At 44.1% G+C, this 25246-nt stretch overlaps 1 protein-coding gene across 4 annotated transcripts in view; it reads right to left on the minus strand.

Moving 5' to 3' along the window:
• The window catches only part of dclk2a (doublecortin-like kinase 2a), a 43419-nt gene that overhangs the window by 10315 nt on the left and 7858 nt on the right, over nt 1-25246 (minus strand). Inside the window, exons 3-10 of one of the 4 annotated variants that reach the window (XM_042066693.1) lie at nt 12091-12193; nt 9869-9976; nt 9335-9391; nt 8043-8137; nt 6596-6643; nt 1492-1570; nt 584-689; nt 352-409 (exon numbers count right to left, since the gene is read on the minus strand). In XM_042066693.1, the coding sequence (XP_041922627.1) occupies nt 352-409; nt 584-689; nt 1492-1570; nt 6596-6643; nt 8043-8137; nt 9335-9391; nt 9869-9976; nt 12091-12193 (654 nt within the window). Of the gene's footprint in view, nt 1-351; nt 410-583; nt 690-1491; nt 1571-6595; nt 6644-8042; nt 8138-9334; nt 9392-9868; nt 9977-12063; nt 12194-25246 lie in introns of all 4 variants that reach the window. The other 3 variants (XM_042066605.1, XM_042066810.1, XM_042066762.1) reach the window with 3 other exon arrangements.

Here is a 25246-nt window from a genome sequence, read left to right on the forward strand (position 1 = left end):
GTAAATTGTCAAAGATTAAAATCAGAGAAAGGGATCTTCTCTAAGTTATGGCCTCATAATTAAGGCTTAAACAGATGGCCATTTAATAACACTTGTCACATGGTTACTCAACCAACACATTTCAAATTGACATTTGAATCCCCATTCTAGCTCCTTGTCTAGACTGGCGTTTGTCATATCTATCATATCATCTGTGTACATGCAGCCACTCAGAACACAATCTTATATCATGTTCAATCTCACATGGTTGAAATCAACATAATAAATCATAAACCCTGTTATCAGGTCACATTTTCAGTCTGTTTCTGCCCATCACAAGTGCCCATCTGTGGGTTGGGTGATCCTACTTACTTTGCCAGCACACTTAGTCTTGTCTATGATCTTCAAAGCAAACTCTTTACCAGTGGAGCTGTGGAAGAGAGACATGACTGGGTAACTAATCACTTTTGTATAATCTTTTGTATAATATAATATAATATAATATAATATAATATAATATAATATAATATAATATAATAATATATTATTTATTAACTTCTAATCAAACTTTCTTCATTTGAAAAAAAAATATTAGTTGACTCACTGTTCAGTACATTCTTTTACTATAGCAAAATTTCCATCACCAATGACTTTCCCAATGTTATACTTCTCCATAACGGTGGATTCAGACATGTTTCTGTTGCCATTGACTGCAGGAGTAAAGAATGGATGTACCATCAACAGAGTCCCAGATTTCCCACTTTCCAAACCAACAAATCATGGTACTGACTAACTTGCAAGGATATCATTATTGAAGATAAAATGATCATACACCAACGTATCACTACTTATTACCAGAGGGTCTGAAAACTAGCATTACCTGTAGAGAGAGCAAAGAGAGAGAAGTTTGGCTCATACTTTGAGAGAAGATGTTGAGGGCGCTATGCAAGAGACACCTCAGAGAGTAAGACAAAAACACAGTACACCCACACCCTAGCTAATACAGTGCTACCAACACTAATTCCACAAGATTCATTTCTGCTCATCTGATGCTAGGATCTACAGTCAATCTAATTGATGCTAAAATGTAGCCTACAGTGTCACTGCAGAGGGTGCTATGCAGAACAGCCCAAGGTCACATTGCTACAGCTCTCTCATCAGGCTATCCTCGTGGGTACTGCAGATTTGTCTCAGCATTGCACTGTGTGTGTGTGTGTGTGTGTGTGTGTGTGTGTGTGTGTGTGTGTGTGTGTGTGTGTTTGTGTGTGTGTGTGTGTGTGAGAGAGAGAGAGAGAGTAAGCATGTTAGAGAGAGAGAGAGAGAGAGAGAGAGAAGAGAGAGTGAGAGAAGTAGAGTACAGGACGTTAGGGCCATCTCAGAGACACATGCTGGGGGAATGACTTCTTTGTTTATGGTGGGCAGAGCAATATGGAAAAGAGAGAAAGACTGAATGGAAGAGAAACAGAGAAAGAAAGAGAGAAAAGCAGAGAGAATGATACATCAATGCATTACCTTCAGGACTGAGACTGTTAGCAGGTGGCTGCTCATTTGAACCATTCACATTGGAGGCTGAAGTATGATGTGGAGGAATCTGCCGAGAGAGAGAGAGAAAGGTTCCTGGTTAATGTGACGTGCATATGATGAGGAACAGAAACATAGGACTAGAGATGGAGAAGAAAGAAAGACAGCTAACCTGGCCAATATAAAGCCTACAAATGTAAGGGGCCGTGTTCAGCACATCACTCATTTAATATAAAGAGCACAACAACTCCAATCATACTAACATCATTCTTAACCACTGCCTCAGGGAATCCCTTTAAATAATTCCTTTTAAAACTAATCAGTACCAAATCAGTCATTTGACTTAAGCCACAACGCACAGAAGCAGGACAGAAGAGAACTCTGGGCCAAAAGCCACAATGCAAATAAACAGAGCATGGAGAGGGGCTTCCAACGTAATCATTGAATTCACCCTTCGCTAAGCCACACCTGAAAACCGCCACATGCCAATCATGGCTTAGCAACCCGTCACTAGGCACGGGAGGTCTGACAAGCTTTTCAAGTTTTGCCATGTTAACCTGTGGAGACTGAAGGCCTGTGGGTCATGAAGGACACTTATTTGGATGTGTGGTGCCCTAACCCACGTAAAGACACAGTGAAATAACATGTTACACTATAGAAACATGATATAATTGAGAACACATATTGTTCTAACTATAAAAAATGGCATATTGCATGATATTTCCATAACCGAGAGATACATGCTTCACGATGACAGCAAGAAGTTGTTAACAGACGTTCACCAAGATGTATAGCCCATCAGCAATCTATTTAAAATAACACCTATTTGAAGTACCATTCATGATATGTTGTCAAATATTGAAGTTGTGGGAAGTACATATAGTAGGAGGGCCTATGTGTCTAATTTGGGGGCTTGTGGGATTCGCATGTTAATTTTTGGAGAGTATTATATCTTTGTTCTAGAGGTTCTTAAGAGTAAAAAAAAATGTCTCCATTTTTTTGAAGGTTTTGAAGGACGCAAATCAAAGGTCAAATTCAGAAAAGGTCAAATTTGGTGTTTTGTCCATAAACCTCACATTGCTGGAGTATAGGGTTTGGTGCCAAAAAGCAAAGATATTTTACAAGGTAGTGTGCACAAGTAGACCACATAAACAATACAACATTATAAAACATTTTTAGGCTGATGATTGATCTCTTTAACAAAAAATTGTGCCTAAAATTCTCCGCTTAAAAAAATAATACTTAAAAATAAAATAATACTACACTAATTCAGAACACAAAAAAAAATGATACTACACTAATTCAGGACACAAAGTGCAGAGATCTCTGTTAAATCAAGTTTAATAGACTTTTACATAGCTAGTACCAGCTGAAGTCTGTAAGGCCTTCCGTAGCCTATGTAAGTGTGAAGAAAAGAAAGGGTAAAAGGATCAGATAGACAAACAGACAGGTGTGTGTGTGTGTGTGTGTGTGTGTGTGTGTGTGTGTGTGTGTGTGTGTGTGTGTGTGTGTGTGTGTGTGAGATAGAGAGAAAGAGAAAGAGAGACACTAGCAGTGACAGTTGGCTGTTGATAGCTGGCAGTTATAACATTTAGAATATCAAATAACCTGAAGCACATAGTGCTCTGTTCTTAATGGTTGGTGATATTAGTGACCTTCTAGCCTTCTACATTTGAGCAAGCACATTTTCATAGTTCATGGTGGCACAATCTAGTTAGGTCATATTCTGAGGTGTGTCTTTCTGTTAGTCAGGTGATGGCACACATATTCTAAAAGAAACAGATTTTGGGCTATGTATCCAGTGGCAGATATGTGTGGACTGGTGAATGACCCATCACTAGAGACATATGCCAAATTTCTTGTTTTTGTCCATGAGAGAGTATGGAGATGGTGATCACAGATCAGCCAACAATTACAACATTACAGTGCAGTTAACAGAACAAAGCAGTTTGGCACCGGAAATCCACCTGTAACAATCTGCATCTATGTAAAATGTGCATCTGCAGCATGCTAAGATTCGCTACTAGAAATCATGTGAAGCAGGCAGGACTCAGTGTCTTCAGAAAAGACGTGGTAGGCCATCTTCTGAACCTGCAGCAACACCTGCAACTGCATTAAGTCCATCTAGAGGGACTTTGTACACTTGTTCAGCAGCAGCTGCTGCCAGCATAGATAAGTGCTTCTTCTGTCAGAAGCAGACAAAAGAGCGTCTTCATGAGATGCAAGAGATATAAGTAATATTTTGAAGTCAATGACTTTTAACAGGTAGCCAGTGTAAAGATGCTAGGATGGGGGAAATATGTTCATATTTTCTGTGTGTGTGTGTGCATCTGCATTTTGTATAAGCTGTAAGCTCTTTAGACAGGTATTATTACAGACAGCGTAATAGCATTGCAATAGCATTGCAATAGTCTATTCTTGAGGTGACAAAAGCATGGATTTATTTCTCGGCATCTGGTAAGAATAAGGACTTCCTTATCTTTAAAAAAATATTCCTTAAATGTTAAAATGAATTTTTGGTGATCTGTTTTATGTGATTATTTAGTGCTAGGTCCTGGTCAATTATAACTCCTAGGTTTTTAACACTTGTGGATGAGGTCATTGAAAGATCACTATATGTAGCCTGTGATGTGGATAGGATATCCCTCATCTTTTTAGAACCTAAAATCACGACTTCTGTTTTATCTGAGTTCAAAAGCAGGAAATTATTCGTCATCCATGTCTTTACATCTCTTATACATGTGTCAAGTTTGGCTAACAGGGTTAATTCATCAGGTTTTATGGAGAGGTATAGTTGTGTATCATCTGCTAAACAACAGGGGCCCCAATACTGAGCCTTGAGGCACTCCATATTTTACCATAATCTGGGTAGATGGTTTATTATGGACCTGCACAAATTGTTGACGGTTAGGAAGGTATGATCTAAACCAAAAGAGTGCTGAGTCTTTGATGCCTATCAAATTTTCAAGCCTAAGTAGTATGTCATGGTCTATGGTGTCAAAGGCAGCGCTGACCAGTATTGGTACAAGGCTAGGTTTATTGAGGGAGGGCTTAATAACTGATGTCTTAAACGACTGCGGTACATGCCCTGATAGCATTGAATTATTTATAATCTAGAGCAAAACATTATCCAGAAGGGGAGACCAGTTTTAAGAAGGTGAGTAGGAATAGGGTTTAGTAGACTAGTTGTAGATTTTGATGAGGAAATTGTGGAGGTGAGATCTAATATGTTGTGTATATGTAAATGAATTAACGTTGTAAACCCACAGAAACCACATAGGCCCCCTGACTAATAGCTTAAATGGTATGTTTCTTTCGTCCCCCATGCCTGTTCCATTCATTCTGGCCAGGAGAGTCGAATGAAACAAAACGCACATTCGACTTCTGCCTAAATAACTCATGAACGGTTTTGTTCAGAGCTGAAATTCCAACTGTATTTGACAGAGGACAGATGTAGGTTGCTAGTGACAAAATATTAGCTTTCAGTGTGGTACGATGTCTTTGTAAAAGACATGTCATTGAAAAGTCCCGGTTCTCCCCCTATATAATAGACGTGCAGGGTAAAGCTTGTCAGGCATACCAACAGTAACTAAGGAGGGCGGGACTTAGCGAAGGGTGAATTGAGGGCAAAGATTGTTAAGGCGAAGCAAGATATTTCATCAGGAGCCACTTCCAGGAACCCGGATCGCGCGAGGGGGGGTCAAAATTCCCCTTTATGCAGAGCAGAGGCAGTGACTGCTCCATTGAAGTCTATGGGCATAGCTCAGAATTTCACCACATATGCTAAGGTCTTGGTTCTATAGAGTTAGGAATATGAATTTTGGGCAAGTTTTCATGATCCTCAAACCCTTCTGAACATTTCAGGTACATTTTTAGCAGTTTTGAGCATTCCAGTCTGGAGAAAATCGACCTTATATCAGGTGTGCGCCGGTTATTTATCCTGCTGCTGTTGGCCGTTTGCAATGTACGCTCATCAATACGTCATCAACACGCCTCTTTATGCAGACAGGATTCGATCCCCATTTCGCGCCTATAGACATGAACTACGACAAAGTATCTTGCTCCGCCTTAACAATCTTTGTTGAGGGGCAGCCGTGGCCTACTGGTTAGCGCTACAGACTTGTAACCGGAGGGTTGCTGGTTCGAACCCCGTACCAGTAGGCACGGCTGAAGTGCCCTTGAGCAAGGCCCGATCGCCGCTGTTTTTGCAGGCAGCTCACTGTACCAGGATTAGTGTGTGTTTCACTAATTCACGGATTGGGATAAATGCAGGGACCAAATTTCCCTCATGGGATCAAAAGAGTATATATACTTATATATTATCTGAAGGGAATTGGCATGCAAAATTAGCCATTAATAGTAGCCTGGAAATCCAGACCCAAATCTAGAAAGATTTAGGGTCTGGCTATAAGTAATGAAAATGGCCCAACTTTAGGAGCGGCACCAAGCATGCATTTAAAAATATCACTGCATGCAATTGGATAACACTACGACCAATGTTTACTGACTGATTATGGACTCATCTGTTTCGCTCGCCTCTGACCCGCCTACATCAGATACACTGATGTGATTGGTGCAGCTCAGCTCCAATGGCATGGGTAATGAGCATCATTACTGATTGCCAGAGTGACTTGCTGAGCAAATTCAAATTGTGCTCTTGCGAGAACTCTGGATTTCCAAGGTACATTAATGGTGGTTTGGCCAAGCATGCTGCACTTATAGCTTAATATAGGACACTCTTCAGTGTTGATGATTACATGATAAAAAAAATAAAACATATGTAGACAGCAGTAATTCTGCATTAAATGTCCCAGTCTTGTATTGGGTAAAACATTACATTCTTATCAATCTGCATTACACTCTTATCAATCTACATTCACCCTTATCAATCTACATTCACCCTTATCAATCTACATTATACTCTTATCAATCTAGCTCTTTGGCAAAGCCATGAGGTCATTGCGGTGTGATGAGATGTGATCTGGTGTGGTCTGTGAGCAGAGGAGAGGCTGACAGCAGCACGGCAGCGTCTCAGAAGCGGGTGTGGGAGATGCGGGGCCGGCCAGCCGACTGGGAGGACGACAGACTGCAGTACCTGAGCAGGGCATCGGGGAGGCTCCCTCAGCCGCGTGTTGCAGCTGAACTAAAAGCAAGTGGGAAGATAATTCTGTAACTGTGTCAGTGATGCATCCAGGCCCGAAATAGGCTCTGTCCTCCACAGAGGTACAAGGTGCTAAGAGGCACTGAGACAGAGCCGCCTCCTTCTCAACCACTCACTTTAGCATCCCACAGCAATGGAGATGAGAGGACAATGGCTTCAGATACCATAAATAATTGGCAAAGACATCTTTAGGAAGGCAACTGATATTAATATAAAATGAATCCTTCAACAAGTGTGCGTGTTTCTGCTCTGGTCCATATCTGGAATTCAGCAAACTGCCATCTCTGTAGATTTATGCTCTATGTGGCTATGAAGAGACATTTGTGGTCAGTTAAATAGGGAATTATAGAGTCAACATAAGCAGTTTCTGGTTTCTATCTGATCAACATCCTGTTAACTGTTCTAATAACGCTGACTACATTGTGCAAATATCCATGGCTCCCCAGGGATCTTATCCAGTCCAGCAATCTAGAGGACACCAATCTGGGGCCGGACGTGCACGTGGGGGTCTAATATAACATGGCAGTGAGTAATAAAGCAGATATGTTCATTTGCTCACTGCCTTGTGCTGCTGATGGCTGTAGAGACATAACCCCCCAGAACAAGCCTGCTCTCTATAGGCCAACCCCCCAGAACAAGCCTGCTCTCTATAGGCCAACCCCCCAGAACAAGCCTGCTCTTTATAGGCCAACCCTAGAACAAGCCTGCTCTCTATAGGCCAACCCCAGAACAAGCCTGCTCTCTATAGGCCAACCCCAGAACAAGCCTGCTCTCTATAAACCAAAGCATATGGATGTTTCCCCTCAATCTTCCCATTTATTCATAGTGTCTCTCACCAAAAAAAAATGTTGCGGGAACTCAGACCTAATTGAGTTGAGGGGATGACTGTCAGCACTTAGTCTGAAATAGTAGCATCCCAGTTTGCCTTTGAGGATGCCAAGTCAGTATCTCACAGAGAGGTTAGAGGATTATGCAATCAAATTTACCTTTGGCCTCAAATTGAACTTTGTCTGTGAATGATGTAAGAACTCACAAAGCCCATGTACGTGCCAGCAGGCTTGGTCACGCAACGTCTGGTCACACTGAAGATCTAATTCTGTCCCTGCACTGTCATTCAGAGTTTTGGCCCGTAGGCAGAGCTGGCATTTTGCACAAGATGCACTTCAGCCTGTGTGGACTATAAATATAAATAATTGCTAGCTTTGTTAGAACTGTTTCATACTGCCAGTACACACTTCTTGGTTGCTACTTCTATGTATCTAATTGTTCTGCAGTTACCATCAGGCCAATGGAAGAAGTGAGCTAACTGATCCTATATGCATACACTTCCCCCACATGGCCACTGTTGGCATGGTTACGGCTGGTTGCCAGACGTGCTTACCTTGAAGCTGTGCATGCTGCGAGGGCTGGTGGGGGAAGAGCTGGAGGATTTGGTGGACTTAGGTGTGGAGATCTGACTGCTGGGAATGCCATTTACTAGAAAGACAGAGATCACATCATGGCAACACAACTCCTCTTTTCTCCCCTGTTTTCTCACATGTGGTGCCACTGTCACAGAGAGCAGCACTCACAGAGTCATGACTATACAGTATAGCTCCACACTCCCATAGCACTACAGCTTTGCCATCTTCTCTTGACTGCCTTACAAGTGTCCCTCTAGAACAGCTGTTGTTCAAGGGATGTGAGCTTAGCTGCTCTGGGACAAAATAAACACTATAACTGTGTCTTAGGTTTACCTCATGGGTGAAAAGTTAGGACAGAATGAGGACATTGGGGTCATTTCTCAACTCAAATTCACTATACACCACAATGAGCAAACAACTGCTGAGGAAATAAGATGTCTTGAGTGCATTTGTGTGCAATAAATGACATTATGTAGCCAGTAGTGAGGGTCACAGTAAATTAACTAATAATTTCAGTCAGAGCTAGGAGCAATTTAACGAATGGCACTGAGACTAAAGGCATGTTGAGTATTTTGTTCCAGTCTCCAGAAGCTTTGAAGATCATCCCTGTGTGTCTATTTTATTCATTTGAACAAAGATGAATGAACTGCAGGAGTTGGGCTGTGTCAGGTCAAACATCCAACATGATACCCAGTCACATCCAACAGGCTGATAATTCTCCTAAATGAGAGCTACCACAGTTACAAAGGAAGAGAGAATATGTTGGCCTTCAACTTATCCATATGTATCCATATGTGTCAAAAGACTAGGAAGGGTCCCAACTTGCTCAGCTGAAGCTCTGTGTAATGGCCCGGCTAACTGCTTTGACTGAGAGCTATAATTTGAATGGCCTGAGTGAGTCCCCCCCCCAGATCAGATGCTATGTATGAGTATAGGCTGGACGCTGGCCAGAGGGCAAACTTTAAATAGAGTTGTCTGGTGTGCAGGACAGAGGCCCTGGGAGGGATGCTGAGGGCAGCAGTGGTCAGTCAGGCTTCAGGGGGAACAGGGCATTAGTGTTGGACAGAGACCAACAGCCACTGTGCAGTATGTGACAATCACCCGATTGTCTCCTTTGTGGTGGTGTGACTCTGAACCAAACATGTCAAGTGCTTGTGGAGCTTTGTTTGTCTGAACAAGCTCACAGAGAGGAGAGTATGTGGTAGCATCGTTGTGCAGATGGGAACAGAACAAGCTCATTTACAGCATGGGGCTGTCAGAATGTGCTCACCGGGAGACTTGACAGGTGACTGACTGCTGGTGGAATAGTGGCCTGTGGCTCTTCTCACTGAAAAAGACAGGAGGGAGGGATGGGGAAAGACAGGAAAAGACAGAGTATGAAAGAGTGATGGCTGACAAAAAGGAGAGTGATGTATAAAGAGACCTGAGGAGGTGTGTTTACAATTTAAAAGCCACTTTGGCACCAAGATATGAATGATTAATAAAACATGAATTAGTAAAGCTGCCAGTGTCATGACACCCCGACAGCAGAGAAACACTTCATGAAATATTCATCACTTTATGTGATTTCATCTGTTCAAACTTCAGCCTACTAACACAATAGCAAGTCAGGATATGCTGAGAGAGAAATAGAGAAAGAATACTGATAAACAAGTGTGTGTGTGTGTTTGTGTGTGTGTGAGTGTGTGTGAGTGTGTGTGAGTGTGTGTGTGTTAGTGTGTGTGTGTTTCTATCTATCTATCTATCTATCATGACAATGACAATGATGATGATGATGATGATGATGAAGATGGCAGTGACATACCTGACCCAGGGGACTTGCTGCGGCGTGTGGCTCCTGGGCTCTTGGACCCTGCTGAAGCCCTTGCGGGAGTGGAGGATCGTGTGTACGAGGACTTCAACACTCGACACTCTAGAGGAAATAAAAGTCCAGTGAGTGACCAACTCCTCCCGATGCTGTCGGGAACAAGCATACCCCACCTATCACATGGCTGTCTACAGACACAAGACATCTGTCCACACTGAGATACAATATTACAAGTAGTAGAATAGCAGACGTTGTCAGATGACACTACAGAGTTATGAACGTGCACCATTACAAAGTAGCATTATCACAGCATCACAAATTCAAGTCAAATCAAACAGTGAATACTTCATTCATACTTAAATCTACTTCACATGAGGTCATTTTTGCACACATATCAGGGTACTTGTATGGTCCAAAACACAATTTCCTCTTTAGAGGGGATGCTGATCTGACCGCTGTGTGAAGTGGTGTGATTCCCAGCCATGCTCTGATGGGATGGGATGGTCAGAGTGGACGCGAGAGGAAGCAGAAATGGGCTCCCATAGGCCACATTTACACATGACGGATGACCGCAGCAAGGGAGCATGAAGCTACAATACACAAGTAAGACTATCGTTTTGAAAAGCAGGTGTGTGTCCAGAACTTGGCTATGGTGCTTGTGTGTGTGTGTGTGTGTGTGTGTGTGTGTGTGTGTGTGTGTGTGTGTGTGTGTGCTCAGTGTGCAATGTGGGATTCAAGACCCATCTCTCCAGAAAAGATGCCTAAATACAGTTGTCTATCTTTGCAGAGCAGGGCTACAGAGGGTGAGTTGCAGCAGATGTTAGTTAAGAGTGGAGCTGACTCTGCCGAGCTACTTTCCCATGCCAGATGTATGTAACTGACACTATGAACTGAAGTCAGAGCACATCAAGCCATTTCACTTGAGAATAGGCTGATCTGCTCTAGCCAAGGGATCCGACAAATATAGACTACTGCACGTATATGTAGAGAAACATGTTTTGAACACTGAGTTCTACAGCCAATCCATGGAACCATTCCCACAGATATATCTGCTCGGGCTTTTAAGACGGTTGTCAGAGAGATTATTTGAGGAATTTACTTACAGACAGGCAGAAAAACTGTGGTGAGGAGGAATGAAAGTATGTCTGTATTTTTGGAAAGGCCCTAGTTTACTTTAACTGGATCAGGGTCTGAGAAGTAGGCCAGAGACACAACGGAGACGACTGCATGTTGAGGGCTGGTTTTAACAGTAGCTCTTTGCTGTGGTGAGTGTGAGAGATTTCTCCACCCAAACAGGATGTACCCCGCGGGAATAATAGGCTATCTCTAAAATCAGCCACGGGACGTGCGGGGAACAAAGACCTCAGAGCACGCTGTGCGAGCCCCACCTCTACCCTGGTGCTCGGACCCAGATATCCTTAGGAGACTAACCAAGGTAGAGGCTACTGCGCCAAGGAAGTCACGTCCAGTAACAAGGGTCATCACCGCGCCCAGTTCATAACTGTCTTTCAAGGACATTGTTGGTGGAATGATAGAACTACAACAGCCACTGAGGACATGTAGAATGGAGACAGAATCACAGACACTGAGTCTACTGTATCCCTAGTAGAATGGAGACAGAATCACAGACACTGAGTCTACTGTATCCCTGGTAGAATGGAGACAGAATCACAGACACTGAATGGAGACAGAATGAGACACTGAGTCTACTGTATCCGTGGTAGAATGGAGACAGAATCACAGACACTGAGTCTACTGTATCCCTGGTAGAATGGAGACAGAATCACAGACACTGAGTCTACTGTATCCCTGGTAGAATGGAGACAGAATCACAGACACTGAGTCTACTGTATCCCTGGTAGAAGGCAGGCGTGACGACATGTGTGTTTGTAGGGCATTAGTAATACTGTGTGTTGTGAATGTCATGTGTTAGTACTGTAAGCATCGCTGTATCACTACATCAGCAAAATGCAGGTACTGACTATCGGGCTTCACATACTTACGTGTGAAAAGCACACAAACACACAAATAAATAAATAAAAATAAACAAATACAGACTATTCACTCCTGCCTTCTGGGAGGTGCATGTGGAGAAAATACTACACTAGGAAGATCCTTGAGAGACCTCCAGGGTTGACAGGATGACAGTGAGGGTGAGAGGGTGAGGGAAGTTAGTGCGTAATCAGGCCTACCAGTTAGAAAGGCTGCTGAAGCCTTACCACTGTGATCCAACACAAAGTCATCCTGGGCATAGCGGTGTTTCTCTGGGCCGCATGCGATGAACACGTCATCCTCCCCAAAGAAGTCTTGCAGGCATGAGATCTGGAGGAGGGCAGAGTAAAATGAGGAGAGAGAGAGGGGGGGGGGGGCAGTGGGAGAGATTTGATTTAAATGCACAGTATAGAAAAAGGCTGTGTGTGAGAGAACTGATCACATGGCTAATATATTTGAGATGGTGTTTTTTTGGGGGGGGGATATGTACTATGTATTTATATGGCTCATATCAATCCCACAGGATTAAAATGACTGACATTGACTTGTCATTCAGTCATGAGTAAAAGTAGTCATTCAAAGATTACTGAAAGAGCACTTCATGTTTCAGCATCTTCATTTTCCACACTGAAGCACTTCCACAGTTGAACACTCCAGGCTGATTACACCATATACTCACAGCTCATCCCTCTTTCTCCTAACAACAAACAGAGCTATTCAAAGTCCACATCTCCTCAGTCGAGCTGTGCTACTGTACATGTGGACGTGTCTAGCCTTAACACTTTCTAAAGACTAGTAATTACATGCTGGCACTGCACAGAGACAGTTTAATTAAAGTGTTTCTGTTTGAAGCTGTGTCTGTTTAAAAGATCCTTTTCGAGAGAGAGAGAGAGAGAGAGACAGAGAGAGAGAGAGAGAGAGAGAGAGTTTTGGAAGATATGAGAATGTATCCGTACAGGGACTGCAGCATCACAGAACGAAGGATCCTATTCGTCATTCTTGTTGCCAAGGCAATAGCAACCCCTGCAGTTGTCCATAGTGTGTGTGTGTGTGTGTGTGTGTGTGTGTGTGTGTGTGTGTGTGTGTGTGTGTGTGTGTGTGTGTGTGTGTGTGTGTGTGTGTGTGTGTGTGTGTGTGTGTGTGTGCGGCGCGCGTGTGCATTGTGTTAATATCTATCTATCTAAGAAAGAAACAAAGAAAGAGAATCCATTTAATAAAGATTTTTTGATTCTCAGGTGTGTGCTTGTGTGTGTGTGTGTGTGTGTGTGTGTGTCTGTGTGTGAGAGAGAGAGAGAGAGAGAGAGAGAGAGAGACAGATGGGCCTCAGGCTGAGCACTAGAGGGGGTCGCTGGTCTCGAGGAGAGTCAGAGACTAGGTTTGAATGGAGTTGGACCAGAGACAGGTAAACAGACCCTCCAAAGCCCCTCTGCACCCCCTCTTCTGAACAAGCTTTAAATGCAACCGTGATCAGGCCACCAACAATAATGAACACCAGTACACAAATGAATGATGTACTGATGAAATTAACCAATAGGGATGCCATCAAAGTAATGCTTCTTTATGTGTTGGATGGAATGTGTAAACACATTATCCAGTCCTACAGCTCAGCATTCATACAATACAATACAGGTTCAGTCACTCAGGCAACCCATCAGCATATGCATTGGCACTCAATTCCCTCTGATCTGGCCATGCTATGACTTTCTCCTGTCTTTTATGTACAGTATGTGGCACACTGTGGCACCCACAACACAACCAAATATCTGTAATATTACTTGAATACATTTTGAAGGTCATTTTGACATATGTGTTTTACCTTTGGCATACGTGTTGTCCCTTTTTTGCATTTTTAGATTAAGGTGTACACATGATATAAAAGATTCTAAATGTAAATCAAAGTGTAGTTCATATCCCTCTGCAACTGGGGCAGATGGCTGAAATGTGCTGGGTCATTCTAGTGCAGGGAGCGCTCCTGGCTGGTGACAGAAAGCTGAGGAGAGAACGGAGCTCTGCTGACAGTGTGCAACTCCTCTCTACACACCAGCAAGCACACACCATCAGCACAACTGGAGACATGGCTGATGGAGATGCTGATTGGACAGCGAGATGTGAAACCCTGGACGCAGCAATGGGATGTCACCTCTATGTTCAGGAGTGCGCAGGCGTGTGGCGCCAGCAGTCACCTTCAGTGGCACATCCCCCCAGGAGAATGATGCCTCTCTAAGCTACAGAGACACACAAGCCTCACACTCCAAGTGCTGCCACAGCAATCCAGGAGGCCTTAGCAACGGTTGCTGGATGGGGATTTCCGTGGCAACATGGCAGGCTCGGAGCTGCAGGTGCTGCAAGTCTCTGCCTCGCCTCTCTTCCCCTCAGGCTGTGCACAGGCTACAGAGCCTGACCCAGTCATTTCCACCAGCCCGCTGAGCACCAGGGGAGACATAAAAAGAGGGGAATGGAAGGACTGCGATAAGAATCAAAGGGGGGAGGCATGTGAGATGGGGGAAAGGGAAATAAGCAACACTTTCAACTGCAAGGAGATGCTCAGTCAAATACACCATAGCCAAACCAGCCGGCTTTCACAAAATGTCTGCTCACACAATGACTGGACAGGAGAGAGGGGGGTTCATGGACAGAGCATGCTAGTGCTTTTCTGCTTCAGTGTAAGGATACATTCAATTTTTGAGGGATAAATGCATGCCAGTGTATATGAACTAATGTGTGGTGGTGATTGTGCTGCCTAACAGCAGCCCATTTAGTCCATGATATAACTGCACTGTACTGTATACGCTACACAAGGATTACAGACAGCATTTGCCACTGCTGCACCAGTAAAAACAGCCAGAGGCATTGTGACTGTCTGTGTTGTTTAGCCTGCTTGCTGATGACATGGTGTGCGTGCGTGTGTGTGTGTGTGTGTGTGTGTGTGTGTGTGTGTGTGTGTGTGTGTGTGTGTGTGTGTGTGTGTGCGCGCGTGCGTGTGCGTGTGCATGCGTGCGTGCATGTGTGTGTGTGTGCGTGCACGTGTGTGCGTGTGTGCGTGCGTGCGTGCGTGCGTGCGTGCGTGCATGTGTGTGCGTGTGTGCGTGTGTGTGTGCCAGTGTTTGAGGGATCATCCTGTCAGTAGCAGGGGCAGACGCTGCCTCAGTCTGTCTCATCATATGATCAGTCACCCGGCAACAGGGCGCAGTATACGGATAGTCAGGGTTGACAGGGACAGCGCAGGAACGCCTAAAATCAGACGCAGTGTCTGAACAAACACACACGAGAGAGAGAGATCCCCCTCATCACAGCAGCACATCCAGAATGCAGCCAGCATCTGAACCCATGTAGAGTTCACTTCTAGGCGCATGCCTTTTCTAGTACATTTAAAGCAGATACTACATCTCTACAATAAAACTGCTGAAATATGGATACACTAGTGATCAGGACAAAAACCCCAAATGATCATTTCCATATTATAAGTGGAAACCACAGTCAGTGGTTTTCAGCATAGTCCCTGACTGAAGGCCAGTTTGTTGGGGAGGCTATCCTGTGTAGTGGCACAGCCTGTGATTAGAGAGGCAGTGTGATTAGAGGCCCCACTGCAGTGGGGAGGGCAGGCAGAGAGAGAGACATGCGTGCGGCTGGCTGGGGGCCCCACCCCCACATCAGCGCCCTGACAGCCTGATCGCTGTAATCAGCCCAGCCCAGCCCAGCCCAGCCCCTTAGCCCACTCCTGCTCCTGCTCCCGCCCCTGCCCCTGCTCCTGCTCCTGCCCCTGCCTATGCTCCTGCCCCTGCTCCTGCCCTGTGCGCTTCGCTGTGGGTAATGAGGGACACTGGAGGCAGGGGGCTCCCCTGCTGTGGCAGAGAATGAGGAAAGGGAGCTGAGGATGGAGAATGGCTCAGATATGGAGGAACAGTAAGAGCTGCCCCATTCCAAGGTCACATGAACTCTTTGTTGCTGTTGCAGAGGATAACGTCTCATCCATCACAGGCTAAGGAGGTTACAAATAAAAGGACCAATTTAAGGAGTCTCCAGGTGCCAAATCAGAGAGAAATAGTTATTACTGTATCCTACAGACACTGTGCTCCTTAGATCATGTATTACTTCAATATGTCACATATTCAGTGCATTGCATCATATAGATGCTAACTGGGTGGATACATAAAGGCCACGTAGAGCTGCATGGCACCTGGAGCAGGGGTGAGTCAGCTGGCCACTGGGCTGTGAGGGGACAGAGGCGAGAGGCTTTATTTACTCATGACTCCTGCGCTGCCAGGAACATCTGCTCAGACGGGGGAGAGGATTAGAGCCGGCGTCCAGCCCCACAGGCATGCCATATTTAACATGGCTGTGCAAAGTGGGCCCCTTAAACAGTGGATTACAGAGCTGCTGCAGCACAGCGCAGCTTAGGCCTAGCCAACACACACGAGGGTCAGTCTGGGCTGAGTGCTTGGGACAGCACTAATAAGCCACCAAGTACGCCGTTTACCAAGAAAAGCTCCAATTAAACATGCAAACATCCTGAAATCCAACACAGCATACAAGCTGGATAGCTTTGGGTTAAACACATGAGGTTCTCCAATGAGAGACCAAAACTTGGGAGTAATCTGTTAGCAGTGGAGACACAGAGACGTCAGACAAGCAAAAAGGAACTCTTTGGTATCCTAGTTAAAGTGCCATTAATAATGTAAACTTACACACAAGTGACACATGAGCACATCTTGGGGATTTGTCTGTAAGGCTTTCAGCAGAAGATCCATGTGGTACATGTATACTATGCTACCTATTTATATTTAATGAGACAGGATTTCCTTCTTCTCAGACCTAAGAGAAAAAAGCATGCCATTGAAACCAGTGGTTAGCAGTCCCAGGTTATTTAATAGATCATAGAAAATGATCTGAGTGTTACACCATAGCCATATGACCACAGGTCTGCAATCAAGTTGAAGCCGCTAATTCACTGTGTTTTGGAGGAAAGCACAGGAAGCTCACGTCAGTCCTGTGCAGAGGTGTAGCCTACGTGATAGGCAGGAGTACGCAGCATACCCACTTAAAATAGGTAGGACTTCACAGCATACCCACTTAACCTGTTGAGGAGTGAATTCTTTAAGACAATGCCGTTCCCCAGAGAGTGAATTATTTTCCTGGCTCCTTCTAGAATTCTACGCAAACGTTCTATAGTTTCAGTGTTCTTAAAATTGTTTAATGGCAGAAAAGTCCCTGAGGGTAATTGTTGCGTCATGTTATAGAACCTTTTTCGAAAACGTTCTAATCACATATTTGTGATTGTACTCCCAGGGGCCCAGCTGCATCTGATCACATATTTGTGACCGTACTTCTCAACAGGTTAAAATAGGCAAGGATATGTACTGTATTAACATTTGGGCTTGATCACAGTATACCCACTTAAAATAGGCAAGGATACGTATCAACATTTGGGCTTGATCACAGTATACCCACTACAGCTAACTGCTATCACAGTATACTGTACCTACTACAGCTAAGTAGACTACACCACTGGTCCTGTGTCTCTGTATCAGACAGATCCTCTCCATTGTCCATCACCTCCTCTGCCATGTTCTCCTGCTCAGCCAGAGGTGACAGCAGCAGCTCTGAGTCATCAGTGCTAACACAGAGACAGGAGCCAAGGAACATGGAGCCAGCTGCCAGCACAATGATCAGCCGCTCATTATATTAAAACAACCATTGCACTACATATAGATAGATAGATAGATAGATAGATAGATAGATAGATACTTTATTGATCCCCAAGGGGAGATTCAAGAATATAGATAAATATTATAATATTATATTATAAGATATATAAATATGTGTGTGTGTGTGTGTGTGTGTGTGTGTGTGTGTGTGTGTGTGTGTGTGTGTGTGTGTGTGTGTGTGTGTGTGTGTGAAAAGTATGTACAAAAACAGAAAAATATGCACCAAAACAAAGCCAGTGGCAGAACAGAGGGTGTTGACAGCATTGGAGTTGACGATGGAGCTTGAACGGGGGGTGAGAGAGGGCAGGACTGGTGCAGTGTGATGACAGCTCAGCTCAGCTCAGCTCAGCAGCTCCTGTCCATACTGCCTCAGCGCTCCAAGAGCTGACCTCATGTCACACTATAGTGTAGCTTGGGCGACACCGTTTTTGGGTGCTGGACAAAGTCTGACCACCCAAGTCCAGTCCTCAGTGATATCTTTTCTTACTGCCCTCTGTCCAGCCTCTTATCTTGGCTGGAGATGGAAGGGGAATGTTCTCGAGTGTATTTTAAGCTGACCTGTCATCCTTGCAAATGAGGACACTGCCTGTTTGTTTTTGGGGAGCAAAAAAAATCAGACGGAATCTAGTCCAGGCACCACAATGTCTGATATGAATTTGGTATTAATACGCACAGCCATTCCAGACGCTAAGCCTAAAATCTCCCCTACAGCCTATCTAACAGTCATGACAGTTTAGCGATGAACACGAAAAAGAGAAAAAATCCTCTGAGTGAGTGTGTGCGTAACTAAGCCCCCTCCACTTACAGGTCTAACGCTAAACGCTGATGACGAGCTCTATCAGGAGGGCCTGAATGGTCCCCGAGGTCTGACGCTCAGAGAGGACCACTCATCCCCCTACACAGCCACCCAACGCTCCCAGCATGCTCATCTCTGACATCACAGCACACACTCCTCCACATCTTCACTCCATGGGCCCAGGGACTCAGGCTGCCCACACAGCTACTGCAAATAGAGCTCCGCTACTTACACATTACACAAGCTACTTGCACATACAAAACACGAGCGCCCACACTGAGACATGAACACACTTAGGCAAATGTGCACTGTATCCTTTACAATCTGCCTGTCCATTTGTTTGGGAATACTATGCATGTACTGTATCTCTCTCTCTCTCTCTTTCTGTCTCTCTATCTCTCTCTTATATAATTATATTAATTAATTATTATTATATTTAATTAATTATTGACATATTATTTGTCATCCTCACATACTGTCCATGTGGATTATCAGTTCCTGGGTTGAACCACACACACACACACACAAACACTTGGAATACACACTCCTGTTTTCTGCTGCTTGACTTGGGTCCAGATGGTGCTGCATATTAATTATGGGGGCCAAAACAATGAGCACCCCAACTGAAGTTTGACCCCAACAGTCATGCTCTTTAATCCATCCCTAACCCTTCAAACTGTTTCTGGTTAAGCGAGCCTGGTGTTGCTAATGTCCAGTCAGCTTTGGAAACAGGACATCTTTGAAGTGTTGTGTGCTTAGCTCCTCCCTTCTGACACAGATTAGAGACCATGAGTGAACGCTATGACCTGATCAGTGGTCAGCCGTGCCTTGCATGCATTATTGCGTCGCGTGCCTCATAAGTGTCTGATTTGAGATCAGCGCCACATGTGTTCTTTGTTACAGCACCACAAGAACACACTGACAGATTCAGCCCTTTTGTTGTGCTAATCCATACCAAGGGCTGCCTATCAATCTAACTGGGCCCTCCCCTCCCCCAATTTCCATTATAAAAACACATGGCCACGTTCCTCTCTCAGCTCTCTCCCCCTGTACTACAGAGCTCTCAGTCGGTGGCTGGTTTTCCCCTCTCTCTCCTCCTGTCCTCTACCTCTCTATCCCTCTCTCTCCTCCTGTTTTCTATTCCTCTCTCTCCTCCTGCCCTCTATCTCTCTCCTGCCCTGTATCCCTCTCTCTCCTCCTGCCCTCTATCCATCTCTCTCCTGCTGCCCTCTATCCCTCTCTCTCCTCCTGCCCTCTATTCCTCTCTCTCCTCCTGCCCTCTATCTCTCTCCTGCCCTCTATCCCTCTCTCTCCTCCTGCCCTGTATCCCTCTCTCTCCTCCTGCCCTCTATCCATCTCTCTCCTTCTGCCCTCTATCCCTCTCTCCTCCTGCCCTCTATCCATCTCTCTCCTCCTGCCCTCTATCCATCTCTCTCCTCCTGCCCTCTATCCCTCTTTCTCCTCTGGCCCTCTATCCCTCTCTCTATCCCTCTCTCCTCCGGCCCTCTATCCCTCTCTCTATCCCTCTTGTCTTCTCTCCATTCCCAGTCCAGACCAATCCAGAGGAAGAGAGGTTGCGGGCCTGGCGCACTCTTTGGGATCCACGATTCTAAAAGGCAACATCATAGCTCAGCTAATCCCCATCACTACACTCGCATCCGTAATCAAATCAGATCAAATGATAATGAGGTCTCAGCCACTTCATCAACACGCGGATCTGCTGAGAAGAACACAATCTGGACGCTTAGGAGTGCAATGCATTTATCAGTAATTAAGAAAACAGCAAACACATATGAGGGAGCCCAGGGTTTGGCGACACATTTCCAGTCTAGTAAAGTTAACAAGTCTAATAGAGCAGACAGCTGTTTGGGTGCATTTTCCCGCTTGGGTGTAATGAACAAAATGTCACTGAGACTGCAGTTTCAGTCTATTGCGATTTGCAGTCCCTTCAGAGAATCTGGAAGCTTCAACCAAGGTCTCAGACAGCTGGTTTATATTCCTGACAGAGTCTGTACTCTCTCTGGTGTATAAAATGTCTGCTCTCACAAAAGAAAACAAGTCACAATTCCAAAGGCAACTGACACAGCACAGTTTTTCTTAAGAATTTTGGTCCTCCCCAATCAATTAATAGTCTGAGCTCTTAACAACCATGTTCGAGGCCCTATTTCGTTAACAATACTGTGGCCAATGTACAGCTGTCTAATGCCCACCGCAGAATGCAGTGACTGTTCCCTGACGCATGTCTGGGAGAGCAGAGCACATTGTATCTAGCCTACTCATAGAAACACTGGGAGGAGAAAGTGAAAAAAAAATGATATGGACAATAGGAGCTCAGAGAAGAGGAGAGGTGAGGAAAGGGGTGAAGAGGGACTGCGTTACGATAAACGCCAAAGCCCTCCTCCTTTCCTCTTTTCTTCACTCCATGTTCATTTCTCCACCACATAATGTTTCTGTTTCATTCCTATCTGGGCCTCACATTTCATCATGGACAGCTTATTTATACTTATAATGTTGGACAAACACTGATCTCAAGTGAATACCAAAGATAGATACTCATTTCTAATCGCACTCATGGGAAATTAAAAGAATAGAATGAAGATACCAAACGGTTGCACTATAACTCACACAATTTACACAAGTTGACAGGAGTAAAAAACCAAAGATATAAATATTTAATGTGCTAATATTAGAATAATGTATGATGTGTGCTGGATCTAGTACTATGAACTGGTATGTACAAAGCCCAAACAGCACAACTACTTTTTTAGAATAAATCTAAATGATAATTCCAACTACTTTGGCAGAGATCATTTGTAGTTGTAATTAGCCATCAAAAGATTGGAGGAAATAAAGAGAGACTAAGAAAGCCTCTCTGTTGTTGGCTACTGGTTGTAACCCCCTTAGTCCATCCCATTCCATCCCTGCCCCCGCCACACACCCCCTCACAGCCCAAAGTAGCCCCGCACCTGCCAGCTGCACTTTAAATCCCAACAGCCTTCAAGTCTAATTACCCCAGAGATGGGTCTGCGCCTAGTGGGGGTGCCTCCCGGCCCCAGCACACACACACACACACACACACACACACACACACACACACACACACTCACACACACACACACACACACACACAGACATGCGCAAGCACACGTACATACACACACATGTATACACACACACACACACACACACACACACACACACACACACAGACATGCGCAAGCACACGTACATACACATACATGTACACACACACGTACACACACACACACACGCACACGCACACACACACACACACATACACACACACACACGCACATACACACACACATTCTGACACTCATGCCTAGGGAGACAGATGGTAGGCAGGGCTCAGTGGCCTTTGTTTTCTAGTAGCATATTACGTTAGCATGTCATCCACCAAAGATATTGCATATTACATCTTTCAAGACTGTATTATTCATGTAATTACTGTATTTACAAACATCTAGTTTATAATATAAAATGTATGTTTCATTTTACATTACGTCTTTATGTAACATGCCGAAAAACAAACAGCCATGATTTAGCCTACTTCTGATGCTTGTCAGGGTTATATTTCATCAAATGTCAAGACCAAAATGGATATAGCATCTAGTCTCTATCATATTTCAAAGACGAGAATTTGAGAACGGTCAGCAGCTTCACATGATAAGTTAAAAGCGTATGACACCAGGACAGACCATGTGCTTCCATTCTATGAGTACAGACATCAGCCTTGATTTAGTGTGTTAATAAAATGCCCTCGTCTCAATCTTTCAAAAACTAAAGAGGAATTTAAAATACATGCTCATCAAAATACGACAAGGCTTTCAGTATTCACCCACTAGCACACATGCAGATGCATGCATGCAGACAACGCCTTCCTTCATCACCACACACACACACACACACACACACAAGGTACAGACTGCCTCTCTCAAACATGCACAATGACACCTCCTGCTGCACATCCTGTCGACTGTGATGGAATAGCAGGCTGGCATGGGAGGTGTGCGTGGCATCTCAGGGTGTGAAAAGGCGCTTAGCTTTAGGGGGGGAACACAGTAAACAAGTCAATCTGCAGGATTAGATCCCACATCTTAATCCCAGAGAGAGTGCTCTTGCCAAGGAGTCGACAGCATCAGGAGACAGCGGCCATTTCGTGTGAGCAGCTCAGACTGGCTAAACACAACAGTAGCAATACAGATAATCACAACAAATCTTAACCAACATTTATGACTATCAGCTACAGATTAATACCATTTACAGTCATTATTTCTAGATGCATATGAAATTAGATTGAAATGGTTCATTATAGTTTTCATGAAGGAGGCCATTTTGAATTGAAAAAGAGCCAATGCATTCTTTATTAGCTTGGTACAAAAGCTCAACATGTAATTTATTTGGCCTGTTATACCTGTCTCAGGTGTGAAATTAGTAACAAATGTAATGCTTTGATTGGATGCTCTCATAACCACTGCCTGCAGCTGTAATGTCATTATGTAAATGAAGTTAAGTATTCTTACAGTGTCATACACCACAATACATTTCCAGTGGCCTCAAGGCACAACATGAGCCTTTCTTCTGCGTTCCTGCATTGAGCACCACTCCTCTAGGGCCCTGTGCTCATGCCCAGTGCAATGCTAAAGTCACCTTCATTAAATCTAGATGCATGTGTGTAGGACATAGGAGACGTCCTCTAGCACACAAGCACATGAGTGGAGCCACCACACAACAGTTAGGGTTCCAACTTCCTACTGAAACGTAAGCATTCCAGACATAACGGGTCCACAGAGACAGACATGGAGGGAAATGCAAAATACTGTCTAGCAATTTATGTGTGGAGCCAATGTGAAGCATTACCATAATCATTTTTTATTCACGTTCACTAGGCACTTCTAAGGTGCTCTTTTGCATAATTCCAGTGGATCAAGTGAGGATAGAAGCAGGAGGATTCCGGAGGATTCCCTGTGATATTCAGTGGAGACACGCCAGTGCCTGACAGACAGCCCAGAGCTCCCTCATTGTAATGCATGCCTGCAAGGGGCCAAATCCCCTTGTGACATCATCAGGAAGCGCCGTTGGCTTGCGGGGAGGCTTTCCCCCATCATCTCATGAGACCAACACATGGGGAGAAGGAAACCCATTCTCTAGTTCCCATTTGTGTTTCTCTGAGTGGGCTTTCCTCACGTGTCTTCCTGTCTTCCTCTCCTTCCTACTGCCTCCCTCTCACACATGTGCTTTCCTCCTCCCTCACTCCCTTGCATACTTTCATCTTTTGATATCATTCGTCTAACTGAAAAAAGCAACACCCATAAGCACACCATTAATTTCTTACTCAGGGTAGCTAGAGTTATATGGTAATTAAAAAATATATAATGCAAAATAAGCGATTGCACAAATATGCCCCCCCCCCCCCCCCCCCCTTAGTAACTGACCTAAATCAACAGCGGTCCAGCCAATTGGTACTAATAATCTCACAATTAGTGAAATGGAGATCGTCTGCGTGCAGTGAATGTGTATAGTATAGTAATATAAAGATAGCTGCATCTGGAAGGTCCAGACACTGGTCAATCAATATTCCTGGCTATAATTCAAACATGAAGACAAAAAAACTCTCCAAACAACTCAAAGAAAAGGTTATTGACAAGCATACTGTAAGTGAGGGGGTGGATACAAAAAAAAACATCCCATGGAGTTTAGTGAAATCCATCATTAAGGAATATAAGAAATTATGGCAAATGTGCAAATCTGCCTAGAGCAGGCCGTCACCACAAACTGAGTGACCGTTCAAGAAGAATAATGGTGGGGGAGGCCACCAAGGCATCTATGACAACTCTGAAGAAGTTAAAATCTTCAGCATCTGAGATGGGGAAAACTATGCATACAGCAGCCACTTTTGCCCGAGTTCTTTACCAGTCAAAACTCTATGGGTGAGTGTCAAATCTCGACTAAAGTTCGCCCAAAGAAATGTGGGAGACTCCAAGGTCAAATGGAAGAAGGTTTGTTGGTCTACTGAGACCAAAATTGAGCTTTTAGGCTATCAGACTAGATGCCAAACACAGGACATCACCAAAAAACACACCATCCCTAATTTGAAGCCTGGTGGTGGTAGCATCATGCTGTGGGGATACTTCTTGACAGCAGGCCCTGGAAGGCTTGTAAAGGTTAAAGTCAAATTAATCCAGCAACATATATGAAAATCCTGGAGGACAATCAAATTCAGTCTGCAAGAGAACTACGACTTGGAGAAGATTTACTCAAGACAATGAGCTGAAGCCTTGCAAAGACAAATGGAGCAAAATTGCAATATCCAGATGTGCAAGCCTAATTGAGACCTATCTATGCAGACTGCATGCTTTAATTGCATCCAAAGGTGCATCTACTCAATGCTGACTTGTAGGGGGTGAATATTTATGCCATCACTTATTTTGCATTATATATTTTTAATTGATTAACATTACATACACTACTAATGTAAATCTGCTTTCACTTTGACACTTGACAAGAGGGGATTTTTGTCAATTATTTGTAAAAGTGTAAAAGTAAAAGTGGAAATATCCAAGGCACTGTATTTATATTCATCACACATACCCAGCTTCACTGTCTGAGAAATAGTCAGCCCAGGATCAATATATACTGTATATATAGGATATTTATATATATGTGACCCTGCAAGGCAAAACCAGTCATTTTGCGCACGGTGCTATTTTGAGAAAATCCATGATAAACAAAAGTACAGGTTAAAATGTCGAATTTCACGTTTTCGCATAATTCGACAGTATACAGTCTACACTTTCATATTGTAAACAAATTTCACGGATAAACATACGTTTTGACTGTTACACCCTTACTTTATTTAGG

The sequence above is a fragment of the Alosa sapidissima genome, chromosome 1 (assembly GCF_018492685.1).
Source record: "Alosa sapidissima isolate fAloSap1 chromosome 1, fAloSap1.pri, whole genome shotgun sequence".
In the NCBI taxonomy this organism is placed as follows: domain Eukaryota; kingdom Metazoa; phylum Chordata; class Actinopteri; order Clupeiformes; family Clupeidae; genus Alosa; species Alosa sapidissima.